This window comes from Chiloscyllium plagiosum, unplaced genomic scaffold, assembly GCF_037043375.1.
Source record: "Chiloscyllium plagiosum isolate Xiang-an unplaced genomic scaffold, Cpla_swu_hap1 HiC_scaffold_42, whole genome shotgun sequence".
Taxonomy (NCBI): Eukaryota; Metazoa; Chordata; class Chondrichthyes; order Orectolobiformes; family Hemiscylliidae; genus Chiloscyllium; species Chiloscyllium plagiosum.
This window is the reverse complement of record NW_028270180.1, coordinates 10,034,538-10,049,130: the sequence shown is the minus strand read 5'-3', so window position 1 is coordinate 10,049,130 and position 14,593 is coordinate 10,034,538. Positions and strand designations below refer to the sequence as shown.

The 14,593-nt window shown below is 43.4% G+C and overlaps 1 protein-coding gene across 6 annotated transcripts in view; it reads right to left on the bottom strand.

Annotated features, from left to right (window-relative positions):
* LOC122542484 (uncharacterized) overlaps positions 1-14,593 on the bottom strand; it is a 128,064-nt gene that overhangs the window by 29,888 nt on the left and 83,583 nt on the right. For 5 of the 6 annotated variants that reach the window (XM_043680251.2, XM_087981958.1, XM_087981959.1 and 2 more), the window contains 3 exons: positions 6,858-6,931; positions 1,447-1,531; positions 630-703 (listed from right to left, as the gene is read on the bottom strand). In XM_043680251.2, coding sequence (XP_043536186.2) covers positions 630-703; positions 1,447-1,531; positions 6,858-6,931 — 233 coding nt within the window. Of the gene's footprint in view, positions 1-629; positions 704-1,446; positions 1,532-6,857; positions 6,932-9,053; positions 9,114-14,593 lie in introns of all 6 variants that reach the window. The other variant, XM_043680250.2, reaches the window with a different exon arrangement.

The following is a 14,593-nucleotide window of genomic DNA, read 5'->3' as shown; positions in this document are numbered from 1 at the left end:
TCCCTCCTCCCTACCTTTTATCTTCTCCTGCTGAACACTCTCTGCTCATTCCTGAAGAAGGGCCTGTGCCCGAAACGTCGAATCTCCTGTTCCCTGGATGCTGCCTGACCTGCTGTGCTGTTCCAGCAATAAAGTTTCAACATGGTTAATAATGAAAGAAACCAAGAAAGGAGGGGGAAAGAGATAACAAATAAAATCAAGGAAAATAAAAAGTCACAACTAAGGATGAATATGACAAACACTGGGTATGACAGAGGTTTCAAAATGAACCAATCGCAGTGACTCAGGAACAACAACAATCAAGCACCACTATCATCTCTCAGGGCTGATACTGCGGTGCAATAATTGAGGGAGTGCTACACTGTCAGAAATACTGTTGCTCAAATGAGATGTCAAAGTGAGATCTCCTCTACGTTCTCGGTTGGTGTAAAATAGCCCAGGGCACTTTTGCGAGGAAGGTTTCACCAAATTGTCCTTGTCAACATGGATCCCTCAACCAGAAACAGCAAAAAGCTCTCATCTGTTCACGGTCCCATTGCAGGATCTTGCAGTGAACAAAATGGTTGCCAGGTTTCCTACAGCATTGGACCCTCGTCCAAGGGGTTACCAGTTACAACTCTCAGTCTCACCTCTGGTGCTTTTCGGATTCTTCACGCATGCTCCTTTGCTGGTGAGGTTTTCCCAAAACTTCCATTTCGGCCATCTGCAAAACATCAACAAGAGTAGAGGGACTGTATTCAGGACCATGGACCATCAACTACAACAACTCACATTGACATAGCAGCCTGAACTTTGGAAAATCTCCAGGTGCTGCACAGAAACATAATTTTCCATTGGCCCACGTAAGGAGATGTTAACAAAGGTGATCATTAGCTGGGTCACAGAGATCTGTTTTGAGGAGTGTCTTAAAGGAGGAAAGGAAGAGAGATTCAAAAACTAAATTTCACAGTTTAGGTCCCAGACAGCTGAAGGCATGAGCACCAATGGTAGGCCCAACTTGGACGTGTGCAGAGATTCCAGACTTAGAAATCTTCAAAGACCCCTAACAGACCCAGTGAGAGTTACATTGTTCCTGGAGTAAGCCTTTCCCGTGAGCAGGAAGTTGATACTCCATGAAGAATGCCGATGGGATCCACCAATGAAGTTGTTTTTTTACCTGGAATCACAAATTCTGTCCCAAATTCAGACAGTGATGTGTCAAGACTGGAAGCCTGGGCTATAATTGCCACTGCCCTGTGGCCATATGCTTCATATACAATTAATTAATATTATTATTTTATACGCAAGGTTGCTCGCAGCAATTGGCCAATTCAGAGAGGTCTCCCATTGGAGACCTGTGATAGCAAATCCTTTTGTGTGTCAATAATGTTAGAGTGGTAAGTTGAACTTGAATCACAGCACGTAGAAACTCGACAAGAGAGAGGAAGAAACCTTTAATTAACAAACCTTCAGTTCCAGTGACGAAATCTTAATTTCAAGTTCAGTCTTCTCTGTCTTTCGGAGCCTTTCAATTTGTCTTAATGCTTGTTCCCTGGAAACAGGCCCAGAAACAGTTAGGGGAGTCATAGAGATGTACAGCACGGAAATAGACTCTTCACTCCAACCCGTCCATCCCGACTAGATATCCTAAATTAATCTAGTCCCTTTTAGAGTTATAGAGATGTACTGCACAGAATCAGACCCTTCGGTCCAACCCGTCCATCCCGACTAGATATCCTAAATTAATCTAGTCCCTTTTAGAGTCAGAGAGATGTACAGCACAGAAACAGACCCTTCGGTCCAACCCGTCCATCCCGACTAGATATCCTAAATTAATCTAGTCCCTTTTAGAGTTATAGAGATGTACAGCACTGAAACTGACCTTTTGGTCCAACCCGTCCATGCCGACCAGATATCGCAACCTAATCTCGTTCCATTTGCCAGCACCCAGCCCATATCCCTCTCAACCTTTGCTAATCATATACTCATCCAGATGCCTTTTAAATAATGCAATTTTACCAGCCTCCACCACTTCCTCTGGCAGCTCATCCCATACACATACCACTCTCTGCGTGAAATAATTGCCCCAGAGGTCCCTTTTTAATCTTTTCCGCATCACCTTAAACCTGTGCCCTCTAGTTTGGACTCCTGACCCCGGGGAAAAGACCATATCTATTTATCCTACCTACGCCCCTCATGATTTTATAAACTTCTATAAGATCTCCTCTCAGCCTCCGACCCTCCAGGGAAAATAGTCCTAGTCTATTCAGCCTCTCCCTACAGCTCAAACTCTCCAACCCTGGCAACATTCTTGTAAATCTTTTCTGAACCCTTTCAAGTTTCACAGCATCTTTCCTATAGGAGGGAGTCCAGAATTGAATGCAGTATTTCAGAAGTGGCCTAACCAATGTCCTGTATAGCTGCAACATGACCTCCCAACAATCCTGGAGCAGTATAGCATCTCTTCAGATGTACCCGTGTCCCTCAAAATACTTTGGCCAAGGCAACAAACTAGTCCCAAGAAGGTTAGCATATTTATACTGGAGTGTGGGAGTCCCTGGTCTTTATTGCCCATCTATAAAGGAGGCGATATTGTGCCAATTTTTCGTTGCATTCCTTGCACTGAATATCTCCCTGGAACTGTCCGGCAGGGAGTTACAGGATTCTGACCCAGTGACGATGAAGTAACAGGCTGCCCAGGAGCACTCCAGTTTCCTTCCATTTCTCCCTCGACCTGCCTATCAGAGACTTCAGTGTACTTAACAACCAAGCCTCTAAAGAATTCCACACATTAACTCCCCTTGGAGAGAAGGAATTCCGCCTCATCTCTCTTAAATGGGAGACCCCTGGTTCTGAGATTGTCCCCTCGGACCCTCAACTCTCAAATAAGGCGAAACAACCTTTCCACATCTACCCTGTCCAGTCCCCGAAGAATGTTTTAATAAGGTCGCCCCCTTAATTTTCTAAACTCTGTGTTTAGTGAGTACGGGCACAACCCATTCAAACTCTCAAAAGAAAATTTTCCCATGAGCAGAACCAACATGGAGAATCTTCTCTGGACTGCCTCCGATATATGTTCCCTGACATAACGGAACCAAAACTGTCCGGGTTTGATCGGACTGGTGCCTTGTCTAATTTAAGCAAAATGTCCCAATTTTGCAGGGAATTCTTTCAGTGTGGAAAGAGGCCATTCAGCCCATCGAGTCCATACTGACCCTCCAAAAGAGCATCCCACCCAGACCTAGCCCACCCCACCCCCCCTACTCCATCCCTGTAGTCCCACTTTTACCAACATTAACTCGCCTGGCCCGCATGCCTCTGGACTCTAAAGGAAATTCAGTGTGGCCAATCCACCCTGACCTGCACATCTTTGGACTGTGGGAGGAAACTGGAGCACCCTGAGGAAACCCACGCAGAGTATGTGCAAACTCCACACAGACAGTCACCCATCGAACCCAGGTCCCTGGTGCTGTGAGGCAGTTGTGCTAACCACTGAGTCACATACCACCCATTAATACTCCATTTCCTTTGGACTGCAAGCCAACAGTTTGTTTGTCTTCCCTTTTATGCAGTGAACCTAGATGCGAGCTCACTGTGATTCATACATAGGGACTTCCAGATCCCTGGGTGCTGCAGCTTTATGCAATCCTTCCCCATTTTCCCTCAAGAGGTTAACATGTGGATATCTCTCCCCAGCATAACTGTTGAGACTGGGTAATTGAATTGGATCAAGGTTGAGTTAGATTTTAATCAATAGGAAAGTCAACCATTTTGGGGATCAGACAGATCAGTGGAGTTGAAGTCACAATCAAATCAGATCTCCTCGACAGGCAGAGCAGGATCAGTGGGCCGAATGGCCTACTTTTGCCCTTAAATCTTGTGTCCCTGTAGATCACAGTAAGGCAGATAGAATGCCAATTTCTAAGTGTGCAACAGGTTTATCTATTGTGCTTTAAAAAGTCACTACACACACAAAATGTTTGTACTTATCACTATCTCAGTTTCAGTATCTGGCAGCTTCTGTGCTGTCTGATGACTTTGGTTCTGAGTCAACTCTAAGTTTTAAGCAATCAAGCACCATGAACATTGTTTCTGAGAGTCTGGTCACTGATCTAACAGTGAACAAATGAATACCCAGACCTCTATATCACATCACATCTGTTGTACAACTAACCAATAATAAGCAAGCTGGATAATGGATACCGCCCTGCCCCTTCCTCCTGTGAGACATTTCAATCAGCCTGGTACTTAGAGCTAGATCACCCATTCTATCTGCCTTACTGTGATCTGCAGGGACACAAGATTTAGGGGCAAGAGTAGGCCATTCGGCCCACTGATCCTGCTCGGTCTGTCGAGGGGATCTGATTTGATTGTGACTTCAACTCCACCGATCTGTCTGATCCCCAAAACTGTTGACTTTCCTATTGATTAAAATTGGACATAATCCTGAAGGTTTAATTATACGTCCTCATGGCTCCAACCTCATAGAGTTAAAGAGGTTTACAGCATGGAATCACCCTTTGGCCCAATTTGTCCATGCTGTCCAGTTTCACAATTAATCTAGTCCCATTTGCCTGCATTTGGTCCATATCTCTCCATACCTCCCTTTCTAAATGTTCCTTAAATGATGAAATTGTACTCACCTCCACCACTACGTCTGGCAGCATGTTCCAGATACTCACCACCCTCTTGTGAAAAATTGCCCCTCTGAACCATTTCGTATCTCTCCCCTCTCACCTTAAACCTATGCCTTCTAGTTTTAGACTCCCCTGTCCAGGGTAAAAGCTGTAGGCTTTCTATTTTATCTATGTCCCTCATGATTTTACAGACCTCTATAAGGTCACTCCCCAGTCTCCCATGCTCCAGGGAAAAGACTCCCCGCCTATCCAGCCTCTCCTTATAACTCAAACCTTCCAGTCCAGGTAACATCCTAGTAAATCTTTCAGCACTCTATTAGGTTAATTACTATCCTTTCTATGGTAGAGTGGCCAGAACTGCACACAGTACAGGTAGACAATCCTTTATCCGAAATGCTCGGGACCAGCTGTTTTTCGGAATTCAGAACTTTTCGGTTTTCAAAATAAGTGACAGTTTAATGGTGAAATTTTAAAAACATCTTACCAGAGGAGCAGACTTCTAAGTAAGAATGTGTTTGGCCACACCCCACCCCCATGTCGCATCTGAGTGACACGCATCGAGTGGGTGTCTACTTGGATTAACTGTTTGCAGGCCAAACCCCCTCTTTAATAAGAAAATACTTTTTAAAAAAACTTCAGATTTTGGAACTTTTCGGTTTTTGTATGTTCGAGTAAAGGATCTTCTACCTGCACTCCAAGTGTGGCCTCACCAATGTCTTGTAACCTCCCATTAAAACTACCATTCACTCCATCTCCAATATTTTTGTTGACAACGAAATGTTGTCAAGAAATTGAAAGGGATATTTTGTTTTTGTGCCATTAGTTTAGATTCCCTACAGTGTGGAAACAGGCCCTTCGGCCCAACCAGTCCACACTGACCCTCGGAAGAGTAACCCACCCAGATCCATTTCCCTCTGACTAATGTACCTAACACTATGGGCAATTTACCATGGCCAATTCATCTGACCTGCACATCTTTGGACAGACAGGGGGAGAAAATGCAAAACTCCACGTTGACAGCTGCCCAAGGCTGGAATCAAACCTGGGACCCTTGTGCTGTGAGACTGCAGTGCTAACCACTGAGCCACCGTGCCACAATGGATTGTCTCTTTTATTTGCTCAATAACTCTGAGCAGGAGCTTAAAGTTAAGAATCTGGAGAAGCTGGCGAAACTCAAATCTTTACAGAGCTCCTGTACAGACACAGACCAGCCCATGGCTCAAACCCAAACTGCTTGCCACCAGAGATACAACTCCTGGAGAGCATTAGCAGTCTGTACTTTATCTACGTTGATCCCAATAATGCAACTTGATGGAATTAGAAGGAACTCAAGAATAGGAAAAGTGCTATGGAAAATTACTGCGAGCAAGAAGGCCTTTCAACCCATCATGACCGTGCTGACGGACAATGAGACTTCAGCTAAATCCCGTTTTCCACCTCTTGGTCAGTAGCGCTGTGGGTTATGTCACTTTAAGGGTTTTTCCAAGACTTCCTTCACTGTGTTGTGTCCTGCCTCTGCCACCCTTTGAGACAGTGAGCTCCACACCTCTACTACCCTCTGGATTAAAGAACTTTCCCTTGAATCCTTTTGTCCTCAATCAGAATCTAACTTTCGTAAAAGGAAAGAACTGTCGGGGCTTGAAATATGAAACAAAGCCAGAAACCCCTGGAGAAACTCAGCATCTGTGCAGAGGGGAAGCAGAGTTAATGTTTCCAGTCCAGTGACCTTTCTTGAGACCCAGACACTGGTAACTGGACTCGAAACGTTAACTCTGTTTTCTCTCCACAGCTGCTGTCAGAACTGCTGAGTTGTTCCAGCAATTTCAAAATCAACATTGTTTAGTTGTGGAACCCTCAAAGAAGGGGAAACAGAATACTCATCTCCAACCTGTTGTAATTTTATGCACTTTAATTCAATCCCCACTCAACCTCCTCAGTTCAAAAGAAGACTCTTTATTCTGACAACTTGAAAGTCAGCCGGGTCAAACTGCAGTGATTCACTCACTGGCATTATAAGAAACTGTTCCTAAAAGGAGACAATTGCCAAAGAAAAACGTCATTTCTCCGTGACCTGTATTCATCTTTGTTTAAATCAACCCTTTTCAAATCGGAAGACGACAGCACGATCCACTTGCTAATCACAATCACACAGCCTTTTCTGAAAAAAAAAACTCAGGGCACTCTCCATTTAATGTATGGGCGATGGGGGTGGAAGGAGATGGCATGATTCACGCAACTTACTTTTCTGCAATTTCTTGCTTTAATGAAGTGACCAGGAGTTCCAACCTTTGATTCTCCAAGCTACATTCAGAGTACTGTGGGAGAAAATGTGCACTGTTAAGTTGTGCAAGACGATGCAACACAGAGCCTGATACTTTGACCTTGAAGTGAATGTATGGTTTTAGCAAAATGAACTGTCTGTCACCTCCCCCTGCTGGTTTGATTTGGAGTCATAGAGCTATACAGCATGGAACCAGACCTTTCAGTCCAACTGGTCCATGCCAACCAGATATCCTAAATTAATCTAGTCCCATTTGCCAGCATTTGGCCCATATCCCTCTAAACCCTTCCTAGTCATCCCTTTTTTAAATTCATTTACAGGATGAGGGCATCTCTGGCTGGGCCAGCATTTATTGCCCATCCCTAATTACCCAGAGGGCAGTTAAGAGTTAGCTTGGATGGCTGGTTTGCAATGCAATGCAGAGAGGTGCCAACAGCATAGGTTCAATTCCTGCACTGGCTGTGGTTACTGTGAAAGATTCTCTTTTTCAACCGCTCCCCTTGCCTGAGGTGTGGCGACCCTCATATGAAACAACCACCAATCATCCTTCTCTCACTAATGAGAGAGTAGGCCTCTGGGACTATGGTAACACTAGCTTTTTGTTTTGTCGCAGCTTTATGAGTGATTAATTCAGCTCAAGGAACCTTGCTGAATCTAAATAGGTTCACGGTTGTAAGTCTGGGAAAAGAACAGTTGGAGGTCTCAAGGCTTCAGAGAAAGGAGGGAGCCCCCTGTCTGCAGTCATGACTTTTAACATTATCACTTAGGACCACCAAATTACATCACACACGCATTTGCAGACCTTCCTAAAATCACCAAATACTTTTTGCAAACTCTTCAGGAGCCAAAGTGCCTCAGATCACCCATTTCCAAACTGATGATCACAAAACTTCCCGTGACTTTTAATCCGCTACTGACTGAAGTGATTCACTGAATAAGCTGATGCAGTCCCCACAGTTCAGTGAACAACCAAGGCAAATGTCCCAGCTGAATTGTAGATCATAAATATGCAGTGGAATGACAAAATGATTCATTATGGATTTGATACATTAGAAATAAGTGAATTGCAACCACACGGCACACAGTGCTCTGCATGTTAAGGGAATGACCACAAGATATGCAATGTCAAGTGAGGACAGAAGACAATATTAATTATTGGTACGTTGTCAGTGCTGATTGAAGGAAAAGGTGAGGGAAAGGAGAAAAATGGTGGAGAGGGTGAAGGAAAGGGAAGAGATAAATGGGAAAGAGTGGAGGAAAGTGAAAAAGAGCAAGAAAAAGTGAGAAGGAGCAAGAAAAGGAGGGAAAGAGCACGAAAAGGAGGGAAAAAGTGAAAAGGGAAAGAGTGAAAAAAGAAAGAGCTAGAAAAGGAGGGAAAGAGTGGAGGGAAAAGAGGGGAGGAGTAGAGGGAAAGAGTGAGAAAAGGAGGGTAACAGCGAGAAAAGGAAGGGAACAATGAGAACAGGAGGGAAAAAGTGAAGGCAAAGACTGAGAAAAGGAGTGTAAGAGTGGAGGGAAAGAGGGAGAAAAGAAAGGAAAGTGCAGTGCAAATGAACAAAAAAAAGGGACAGAGAACGAATATGTTAAGACACACATTGGAGTAACAATATTTTTAAACAAACTTTTCTTTGCACTACACTCAGTTCTGCTCCGATGAGAAAAATATTGGAGAAAAAAATGAATTAAACACAACAGTAAAATTTCCTTAAACAAGTGTGTCGACTGAAATATTTCCTCTGTAGTCGGAGGCAGAAAAAAGACGTTAAAATAGCAAACAGCCAACACTTCTGAACAGTTCAACATTTCCGGCAATATTAACACCTAAACAGAATTGGAAAAAATGACGAATTCCGTTTTCACCATCATCAATATATTTCGATAATAACACGCTTGACTCATGCATCTTGGTGATGGGGAATTGAAGTGGTTATAGCAAGTGAGGAAATTATGAGGAGTTGAAGCCAGAAAGAGGAGTAAAGCAGGTTTTTTTGGGTGAGAACTGAAACGGCAGGAGTCCATGTTTGCTGTTAGTTTGGAATTCATGCAGCAGTTTGCGACTATAGCAGCAGAGTGGCTGCTTTTGACATTATGCTGGCATCACAGTGTAGGTTATGGAGAGTGCGAGTCAAAGAGCTTTACTTATAATGGAATCTCACTGTGCACTGGGGGCCATTCCTGGCTGTCATCAATGGCCTCTTCACCAACCAAGAATCAACCTGATGAAGGAGACCAGACATGAGAGATGGAATATTTTATTTCCTTGCCTCATTATTTTATCCTAATAGTAATATCATCAAAGAGCATTCAAGACATCATGGTGCATTGCCATGTGAAACCAGAACAGTTTATTGGTTATATGCACCACACACCACCAAAACATTATAGAAGTTAAATTGCGAATGCTTTGGGCCCATGGAGCGAAATCTCAGTGAGCTGTCAGTGTATGGAAGAGAAGCGAATATCACAGCTATTACAGAGATATGCTGCAGCACTGAACTTTGAATGGAACTGGACACCTAGGAATGACAGGACACTAGGAAAAAGTTGGGGGGGGGGGGGTGCTCTGTAAGTTAATGATGGGTTTCGCACAATGGAGAAGAATGACCTAGGTTCATAAAACCAAGAGGTGGAAACGGTTTGGAAACTGTGGTAACAGAAATGATGACAGCATGAGTCACTTGTGGGAGTGGTGTACAGGCTCCTAACAGTAACCACATGGTAGTTGGGAGCTTAAAGGAAGAAATTATGATAGCTTATCAAAAAGGCACAGCAGTAACCATGGGAAATTTTGATTTTTATAAAAGCTGGACAAACCCAATGGGTAAAGGTAGCCCAGAGGAGGAGCAGATAGAATGGTGTCAGGATAGTTCTAGGCTTCTTGATGAAGGGCCTTTGCACGAAATGTCAACTTTCCTGCTCCTCGGATGCTGCCTGATCTGCTATGCTTTTCCAGCATCACTCTCATCTTACTCATAATTCTAGGCTTGACTGGAGACCACATTTGACCTGGTATTGTGCGATGAGTTAGGACTGATTAATTATCTCATCATCAAGGTATTCCTAAACAGCAGCAAACAAAATATGATTGAATTTTATAGTCACTTTGAGGGAGAGAGGAGTGGATCTTATTTGCTTAAATTTAAACAGGAGGACATTAAAGCAGAGTTGGCCAAAGTGAATTGAGGTCAAAGGTTAGGTCAGTAAGAAGGCATCATAGTCCCACCAGACCATAGGGCTGCTCTCTCATTAGAGAGAGGCGACTGGTGGTAGTTTAACCTGAGGGTCACTGTGCCTCAGGTAAGGGGAGAGTTTGAGAAGGAGAGTCCTATGAGGTAACCTCAGCTGATGCAGAAATTGAACCCACGTCACTCTTGTGTTTAAGTGGGTATTACAGACTACACTCCAATGAGAAAGCATAGTTCCATCATCCGTGATTGGCTAGAAATGCTAAAGACAGCATCGAACTGAAAGAAAAGACAGATCACCTTGCAATGGCAGGCAACGGGTCAGACCATTGATTTTTAAAGAAACCGCAAAGAACCACCAGAAAATTAAGAAAGTGGGACAAATGAGAGAATCCAGGGTTAGCTAGCCAGAAATATAAAAACAGGCAGTAAGAGTTTCTATGATTATTTAAAAAAGAAAAGAGTTAATAAAATTAATGTTGATTCTACAGAAAGTGAGACTGGAGAATTAATCATGGAAAATAAAGAGTTGGCAGGAGAAATAAACAGGTATTTTGAATCAGTCGTCTCTACAATGGACACAAGTAACATCCTGGATCTATCTCAACTGCCCCTCATATCCCCAAACATCATTATTGTAAACCTCCTCCAATGCCAGCACATCCATCGTTAGGTACACAGCCCAAAACTGCTCACTATATTCCAAATGGAGTTTGACCAGAGCCTTATACAGCCTCAGCAGTACATCCCCGCACCTGTATTCTAGTCCTCTTGAAGTGAATGCTAACATTGCATTTGCCTTCCTAACTGCTATCTGAATCTGCATGTTAACCTTCAGGGAATCTTGAACTAGGAATTCCAAATTCTTTTGTGCTTCAGATTCCCAAGACCTTTTCCCTAATTAGAAAATGGTCTACACCTCTGTTCTTCCTGCCATAGTGTGAAATCTTACAATAGAAACATAACCTGAACATAGGAACAGGAGTAGGCCATTTGGCCCTTGAGCCTGTTCCACCATTCAATGAAACCATGGCTAAACTGTACTCTAAATCGATATATCTGCCATATATCCCTTAATATCTTATTATAGATCCAATATGTAAAATTAAAGATGATATATAAATGTGAGTAGGTGGTGAAAATAGGATCTCTCCTGGAATCCCAGTGAAACAGGATTCTGATGCACTTGGAAACAATGTAAATTGCATTTAGATATCCGTCAGTCAGTCACTGACTGAGGCCAGCGGCACTGGCATTGTCGTAAGACCAGCCTGACCCTTTTGCAAACCTACAGAAGACCCAGGCTCGAGCCCAGCAATAAATGAGCCACATGTCTCTAAATCTGTGGGCAACTGTGGGAAAGCAGCTGTGCAACATGTAACATAATCTGATCAAACAAAAACTCGCATCAAGAGGAAGTTGGTATAATGTATATAAATAAACACATTGGTGCTCCGCTCCCACAATTCATCCCTGTTTACACTGAGCTCAAAAGGAGCCCCTTCACGAAAGGAGAGAGAATAATGGCCATTCTGTAACATAATGTGCTTCACATCCCTTTATGTGCTGCTAGTGTCGCTCAACCATTCATCAAAAGCAACATTAAAACAGGTTTAGTCACGTCTGTTCCATGTATCTGTGATTTGGTCTTGGAGGTGTTTGCTCTGCATTATTACAAAATTATAAGAAAGCTGCTTAATTTTGTTTACCAGCTCAGCAGCGAGTTGGGAGAGTAGGTTAATGCTTGAACTGACTACCATGTTGGTAAGTAGATTCAACAACCCCCCCTCCATATCTGCTGCTCTGTCCTTTAAGAGGGCTGTTGTACAAGAGGTGATGGGAGTTATATGACTGGTACATATGCTCTGATCAGACCTCATTGGGGGAACCGCTTTTAGTGCTGGACCCTACACCCTTGGATACAGAACTGGCTTAGTCATAGGAGACAGAGGGTAGCGGTGGAAGGAAGCTTTTCAGAATGGAGAGTTGTGGCTAGTGATGTCCCATAGGGATCAGTGCTGGGACCTCTGCTGTTCGTGATCTACATAAATGATTTGGAAGAAAATGTTGCTGGTCTAATTAGTAAGTTTGTGGATGATTGGTGAAGTTGCCGATAGTGAGGAGGATTATCAGAGGGTACAGCAGGATATAGATCAGTTGGAAGCATGGGCAGAAACACGGCAGGTGGAGTTTAACCCGGACAAATGTGAGGTGATGCATTTTGGAAGGTCAAGTACAGGTGAAAATTATACAGTGAATGGCAGAACCCTTCGGAGTATTGATATGCAGAGGGATCTGGGTGTTCAGGACCACAGATCACTGAAGGTGACTGCACAGGTAGATCAGGCAGTACAAAAGGCCTATGGCATATTTGTCTTCATTGGAAGGGGCATTGAGTTTAAAGATAGACAAGTTATGCTGCAACTTTATAGAACCACATTTGGAATATTGCATACAGTTCTGGTCACCACACTACCAGAAGGATGTGGATACTTTGGAGAGGGTACAGAAAAAGTTTACCAGGACGTTACATGGTATGGGGGATTTTAGCGATGAAGAAAGCTGAGATAGACTGGGTTTGTTTTCAGTGAAATGCACGAGGTTGAGAGAGGTTTGTCAGATTATGCATGGCATGGATCGAGTTGGCAAGTGTGAGGCTTTTTTCAAGGGTGGACGGGGTCAATTACTAGGTTCAAGTTGCAAAGGGTGGGGAGGGTGTAGTTTAAAAGAGATGTGTGAGGCAAGTTTTTCCACTTAAAAAGTGTAGTGAGTGCCTGAAACACGCTGCCAGAGGAGGTAGAGGAAGCAGATACAATAGCAGCATTCAAGAAGCACCTGGATGAATATAGGAATAGGAAGGGAATAGAGGGATACGGATCCTGTAAGGGAAGACAGTTTTAGTACAAAGGGCAAAGTGTGTCGGCGTTGGCTTGGAGGGCCGAAGGTCCTGTTCCTGTGCTGTATCGTTCTTTGTTCTTGTAAAGGCCACTTTTCTTTTTTTGTACTGCAGGTTGCAACATATAAAACCATACTGCTTTAGACCAAAGGAGAGGATGTTGCAATAAAAAAAATCAAGTAAGCAGAACTTCTTGTGAGCTGCATTGACAAAGTTACCTTGTTCAAACAGTGGGGGAGGTGGCTACATATCGCAGTTCAGGGGCTGGACATTGAGGGCAGTTTTGTCCAGTGTTAGAACCATCGCTGAATTTTTATTCATTTTACTTTTAATTATTTTATTGATTTTTGGTTTGGTTTTGAAGATGTCTTGTGGATGTTGTGAAACAATTTGTGGGGGAAAAGAAAAGAAGGGACCAAATAAGCTATAGTTTGTTTGACAAGTCAGGTTTGGAGGTGAATTGCAGACAGTGCTTTGATAAAAAGGATTCTTACAGCCACAGCAACTCCAAAAATTGTGTTTAAACAGAAAGCAGAAGTTGGCATTGAACGAGTCAGTGCCTAGGAAATTGGTTCCAGCAAGTCTGGAAGAGACCCTATCTTCAAGCAGATGGCAGCTGTTGAATGGTAATTGAGGCTTTAGGAAGAGATGTTCAGTGGAATCACAACAGAAGTTGTCTTTTATTTAAACTATGTTTTCTGGGAGAGCACAGTGTAAAGATTTAAAAGCTTCCTGCCGAATGTACCATTTCAGCTTGTGAATGAGTAGAAAGCCGAATTACAAGGAATCCTGCCTTAGCCTGGGGGAACTGAAAAGCTGACCCTAATCTGCAGTTTCAGGAAAGCAATCAACGAATCCTTGATTTATATCTATGATACAATGCATCGCTAAAAGCATTTATGGAATGTGACCAGTTTTATTATTTATTCCTTAACTGTGTTTATTTGTCTTTCTCTGTGAATAGGAGCTGAAAACAAATGTTTCGGGTTGAAAGTTTAGACATTAATTAGCCTCCCTTGTTATCCAATTTTTTTCCTATGCTAAGGTTATTGTGCATTTAATAAATATTGAAGTCTTCTACAACACCAGTGTGTGGACTCAATTATCCACAAAGTCTGAAATTGGTTCTCAAAAGTCTGCTTACGAACAACTGGAGGATTGCTTGGGGCTTTAGTTGTACGGGTGGTGAATACAGAGGTAGATAGGCTGACTTAGTTTGCTGCCTGCCCTGAGTCCTAACACCAGTGACAGACTTTGGATTTGTTGTCATCAAGGAGAGTGAGAATGAGAGTGAGAGTGAGAGTGAGATTGAGAGTGAGAGTGAGAGAGAGTGAACCAGTGAGAGTGGGAGTGGGAGTGAAATAGAGAAAGTGAGAGTGAGAGAGAGAGGTTGAGAGAGCGAGAGTGAGAGAGGTTGAGAGAGCGAGAGTGAGGTAGAGAGGGAGGGAGAGGGAGAGGGAGAGGGAGAGGGAGAGGGAGAGGGAGAGGGAGAGGGAGAGGGAGAGGGAGAGGGAGAGGGAGACGGAGACAGTGGGAATGAGAAAGTGTGTGCGTGTAAGAGAGAGAGAGCAAGGGTGAAAGAGAGAAAGTGAGAGAGAGTGGATGAGAGAGTGGT